The sequence below is a fragment of the Mandrillus leucophaeus genome, unplaced genomic scaffold, assembly GCF_000951045.1.
Source record: "Mandrillus leucophaeus isolate KB7577 unplaced genomic scaffold, Mleu.le_1.0 Scaffold18, whole genome shotgun sequence".
Lineage (NCBI taxonomy): Eukaryota > Metazoa > Chordata > Mammalia > Primates > Cercopithecidae > Mandrillus > Mandrillus leucophaeus.
Genome location: NW_012101809.1, coordinates 8,725,989 through 8,731,339, shown reverse-complemented (window position 1 = coordinate 8,731,339; position 5,351 = coordinate 8,725,989). Strand labels below are relative to the sequence as shown.

The 5,351-nt window shown below is 39.8% G+C and overlaps 1 protein-coding gene across 1 annotated transcript in view; it reads left to right on the top strand.

Annotated features, from left to right (window-relative positions):
* The first annotated feature begins 952 nt into the window (after window positions 1-952).
* The window catches only part of SORCS1 (sortilin-related VPS10 domain containing receptor 1), a 450,233-nt gene continuing 445,834 nt past the window's right edge, over window positions 953-5,351 (top strand). The window contains exon 1 of the mRNA XM_011977539.1: window positions 953-958. Coding sequence (XP_011832929.1) covers window positions 953-958 — 6 coding nt within the window. The remainder of the gene's footprint in view (window positions 959-5,351) is intronic.

The following is a 5,351-nucleotide window of genomic DNA, read 5'->3' as shown; positions in this document are numbered from 1 at the left end:
GCTGCGTTGGCATTCGCTGTCAGGAACCCCTGATCTGGCAGCAGCCAAGTTCTCCAGTAATTTAAATGGAAGGATCAATTCCTAAAGAGGATTTTACCAGGGTTCAAAACTTTAAAAATGTAATAATTAAATTTTAAAATGACCCCAAAATGCCATTGACTTGAGGTCAGTAAAGAGTAAAAACTCAAGCATGTCTGTGATCAGGAAAATATATTCCAGCAATATCTAGAAGAAGGCAGAGTGAGAGAAGGGTTTGTGACCTAGTACCATGTCTGACAGGTAACAGGGCTTCAATAAATGTTTTTGAAATGAACGGAAAGTGAGGGCATTTCACTGGTTCTGCCTTGCCTCTAGTCATCATCATACCCATGTTAGACAGGATACCAGAGAGGAAAGTTTAGCACAGTGATTAGGATTCCATATGTGATGTGAGTTAGACTTCAAATTACTAGCTCAGTAATTTAACTTACTTAGCTTCTCTCTGGCTCAATTTCATCATCAGAAAACAATGAGATAATTGACATTTCTTAATTATGATATCTGGCACACAGAGTAGACATCAAATAAATGCTAGAAGTTAGTTCAGGATTCAGGTGACTTTCTGAAAATCACACAGTGGTACACCCTAGTATTTGCTACTCAGTGACCGTTCCCCACTCTTTCTTTGCTGGCAGAACCCACGTCTGATCATAGTAAATGTCAAGTGGAAATACCAGTTCCTTGTTTTCTCCATCTCTTTTGCAACCACAGGTGGGCATGTGGCAGAATCCTGGTTGGTGAGGGTAAAGGGAGTTTACTGGCAGGGCTTTTGAGAAAGAGTTTCTTCCCTAGGTAGAAAAAACAAAACAAAAACAACAAAAACCCATGTATACACCAGAGGCCCTTCTTTACTCTGCTGAATATAACCACATCTTCAGGTGATGAAAAGAAGTGTTATGATCGCTTTGCAAACATGAGGGTAAGTAGCACTGAGTGCTGACACTGTCAGAGAGGACACATGGACATTGCTTGGGTCCTTGATGACATTGTTGGGCTAAATTAGTCCTGGAAGTGTGTAAACTCTGGACTTCCTGCTATATGACATATTGAACCACTTATTGCTTGAGTCACTATTAGCATTCTGGTTTTTGCTGCAAACAGCATTCTAATAGATCTGGTGGCTAAACCAAGACTCTCTGGTCTTGGCATGGTGGCTCACACCTGTAATCTTAGCACTTTGTGGGGCTGAGGCATGAGGATCACTTCAGGCCAGGAGTCAGAGTCCAACCTGGGCAACATAGCAAGACCCTATATCTGGCCGGGCGCCATGGCTTGCGCCTGTAATCCCAGCACTTTGGGAGGCTGATGTGGGTGGATCACGAGGTCAGGAGATTGAGACCATCCTGGCTAACACGGTGAAACCCCGTCTCAACTAAAAATACAAAAAAATAGCCAGGTGTGGTGGCAGGCGACTGTAGTCCCAGTTACTCGGGATGCTGAGTCAGAACAGCATGAACTTGGGAGGCAGAGCTTGCAGTGAGCTGAGATCGTGCCACTGCACTCCAGCCTGGGCGACAGAGCAAGACTCCATTTCAAAAAAAAAAAAAAAATGCAAAAAATTAGCCAGGCATGGTGGCGGGCACCTGTAGTCCCAGCTACTCAGGAGGCTGAGGCAGGAGAATTGCTTGAACCCGGGAGGTGGAGGCTACAGTGAGCTGGGATCACGCCATTGCACTCCAGCCTGGGCAATAAGAGTGAAACTCAGTCTCAAAAAAACAAAAAAAAAAAAAAGAAAAAAAGAAAAGTTGTTGGAAGTATTGTGGTCTTCTGGTTGATGTAGCCTAGGTCAGTTGAGGTGAGGTTAGATGGTAGAGGTATATAAAACTTAGAGATTGGTCGGGTGTGGTGGCTCATGCTTGTCATCCCAGCACTTTGGGAGGCCAAGGCAGGCAGATCACCTGAGATCAGGATTCCAAGACCAGCCTGGCCAACAAGGCGAAACCCTGTCATCTCTACTAAAATTTAAAAAATAAACCGGGTGTGGTGGCACACATCTGTAATCCCAGCTACTCAGGAGGCTGAGGCAGGAGAATCACTTGAACCCAGAAGGCAGAGGTTGCAGTGGGCAGGGATCACGCCATTGCACTCCAGCCTGGGAGACAAGAGTGAAACTCTGTCTCCAAAAATAAAAGAGAGATTGGTTACATTTGGAGGGAAGAAGGGGATAATAGAGTCAAGGAAGACTCAGAATTCTTAGTTTGAACAATGACAATAGTACTTACTAAGACTGGCAATACTAGAAATAGAGTAGGCCAAGGTATTCCGCATTGAATGGTATTGTAATCGGAAGAGACCCTGGCAAACATGTAGTGCAGCCATGGAGGAAACTGAAACCCAAAGAAGGATGTTGACTCTCTCCCATCCAAGAACTAACCAGGCCCAACCCTGCTTAGCTTCCGAGATCAGACGAGAACGGGTGCGTTCAGGGTGGTATGGCCGTAGAGTATATTGACTTTCTTAGTGTCACAGAGTATTGGCAGCAAAGCGTGGGCTCAGGTCCATATCTCCTAATTCATAGCCTAGGACTGCTAAAATGGATAGTTTCATTGAAAAGGCTTAATGAGCATCTAATGGGGAATCCTATCCAAAGGTGAATTTACAGTGAAGCTAATGAAGCTTAAGATTCAGGGCCTTCATGGGCACTGGCTGCTATGAATGTTGGGAGTTTGGGGAGTTGTCAGTTATTCCAGACGGAGAGAGGAAGCCAGGGTGCAATCAGAAAGCATTTCTGTGTATTTATTTCTGCTGAACCACCTGAAAGCATCTCAGAACAAAAGTATATCTATCTCTAAAGCACTATTAATTTCTTGTGATCTAATTTCTTGGCCTAGTAAATATGAAGTTTTAGATCTCATTTTATTTATGACTTTGTATTATTTTTCATAAAGAGAAACTCAACATTAGATAACTTTCATCCCCACAAAACCTGGATCTAGTCCTGATCCTGAGTCTACTTCTCCGAACTCTTCCATCTCAGAACTGGCCCAATCCAGTCCTTCCTTCTGTACCTAGCTAGGCCTGCTTCAGGGACAAAATCAGCAAATGGTATATTAAGATTATTTTTTGCTCTCAGATATTCCTTATTCAAGAACTGGTTCTTCTAAAAGTATAACCTACACTATTTGTGAAATGAGGTGGTTGGAGTTAGATAATCTTTCCAGTCCCTTCCAATTTTAAGTTTCTTTTAAAAGAATAACAAAATTCTAAATTTTTATACCCACCCACTAGCCATGCCATTGTAAAGAATTAGAACTAGAATCACATGGAAACATTTTGGTTCTGTGACTAAAAGACAAGGAATATATAAAAATCACTTAACCTCTGTGGGATTTTTCCCTAACAGAAAGTCTTGTTATTTATTAACACATTTTACTTGGAATTTTAAGATGTTACTTAAATTTTAGTTTCAAGCCAGATTTTTTTAAGCTTTGAATTTCCTTTTAGGCAAATTGTGTCTCACCACACCTTAGCACTCAGACAAGGCAAACAAAAGACCTGCTAATAGACAAGTCAGTTGTTATTGTTGATTGATTATAATTTCTTAAGAGAGTAAAATGTTTTTCTTCCTCCCTTGCCTACATTAAGATTTTCCCATAGTAAAAGATAAGATCTGACACTTGCTTATTGACTATCTCTGGTGTTTTATTCTTGTTGCTTTTGTTAGTTGTACTTTATGGTAAATGAGAGGAGACAATGAGAAAAAAAGTTAAAAGCTTGCATTCTTTTCAGTTTTTATTCCAGTTTCTTATTGAGGTTTATGTTCTGACACTTGGAACGCAGTAATATGCATCGCATTATTTATTAGCTTCCTGCCAGTGTCTTGTGTTAACCTTGAAAAATAATACTTTTTAGAGTTGAGTTGACTTCTTCAGACCTGTGAATAAACAGCATAAAAAAACAAGATGGTGAAGTGGAAATGGAAAGACTTGCTTCATTTCTTCCTATTGAAGCTAAATATATAAAGGCTTAGGAACAGAAGGGCCCCTCATCGTTAACACACAGTTTGCTGCTTAATGGTGTGTTCACTTTGTGTGCGGGTTCTCACATAGGAAGAATCTTAATATTTAGATAGTGTCTGTAATTCAGACAGATACTGATTTGAGAGCATGGAAATCTGTCTTTCTCAGATCATCACCTCAGGGAAGTTGGAAGAGAATTTCTCTAGCCCTTACTTCCCTTCCATCTTGCTCCTACAAAACCTGGCTTGTATCCCTCTTAAGTACCTGGTACATCTTTTCTCTTTTTTTTCTTTTTTTTTTTTAAATAGACTTTCAGAGAGAAGATAATACAGTACATATTTTCTTATTGTTTTACAGCTGTAAACTGAGAATTCTGTGCATTGTCTGTGTTTGTGCAGCTGTGTATCAGTGAGCTAATTTGAGTAGATACTAGCTTGAAGAAGGTTGGCTATAATCTCTCTTCCCTTCTAAGCATTGGAGGGGAATGAGAACAGGGTTTGTAGTTTGTTTATTTAGCTATAAAACAATGGGCTTGCACAAGATATGCTAGGTGCTTTCCTCCAACTGCAGCTCTGGAGGCAACCACACTAAGTTGCCAGCTTCTCCCCCTATTCCCTAGCCCCCAGTTAATGTCAGGTCTTGAAGCTTTGGCTTTTGGTCTCTAGGTCTGTTTCATTTTTCTATTTTACTATCCATATGTAGAAAGATCTTGTCTTGAATATGCATTTTCCTCACATTTTGTATAATTATCTCATCTTGGTACTCTTTTGGGATTACATTGGTGCAGCTATTTGGTTTTTTTCTAGAAAAAATATTTAATTTAGCATCTCCCTTTATTTTCCTGGTTTAGTGTAAAAGAAAGTTAAAATCATTTGGGGCAGAATAATTTACCAAGAGGAAGAAGAATATGCAGTGGTCAACTATGTACTGTATATGGATATGTATTTTGAGAATTATCCTCTTTTTATTATTCAAAATAAAAATGAACAGGAGAAGGAGGTGGCAGAGGAGGAAACAGGACAAGTGTCCTCAGTCTCTCTGGTCTGGCAATGTGAAATTAATAGATTTTGGAGGGAGTGCATTTTTTTTTTTTTTCAGTGGATATCATCTCTGAACTTGGGAGATAGAAGAACCTGTCAAAGGTTAAAGGTTGTGTTTTCAAGATTTGCATCAAAAAGCAACTTAAGTCTAGTGGATTTGACAAGTTTAGTTTTGTTTACTAAATATAAAGACCTGGCTCTATGACTAGAGTCTGATAGTTTAGCCTTATTATAAGGTGTTTTTTTTGTTTTGTTTTTTTTTTTTGTTTGTTTGTTTTTTGCTTGTTACTAACAGGAAGGAACTTAGGTTTCA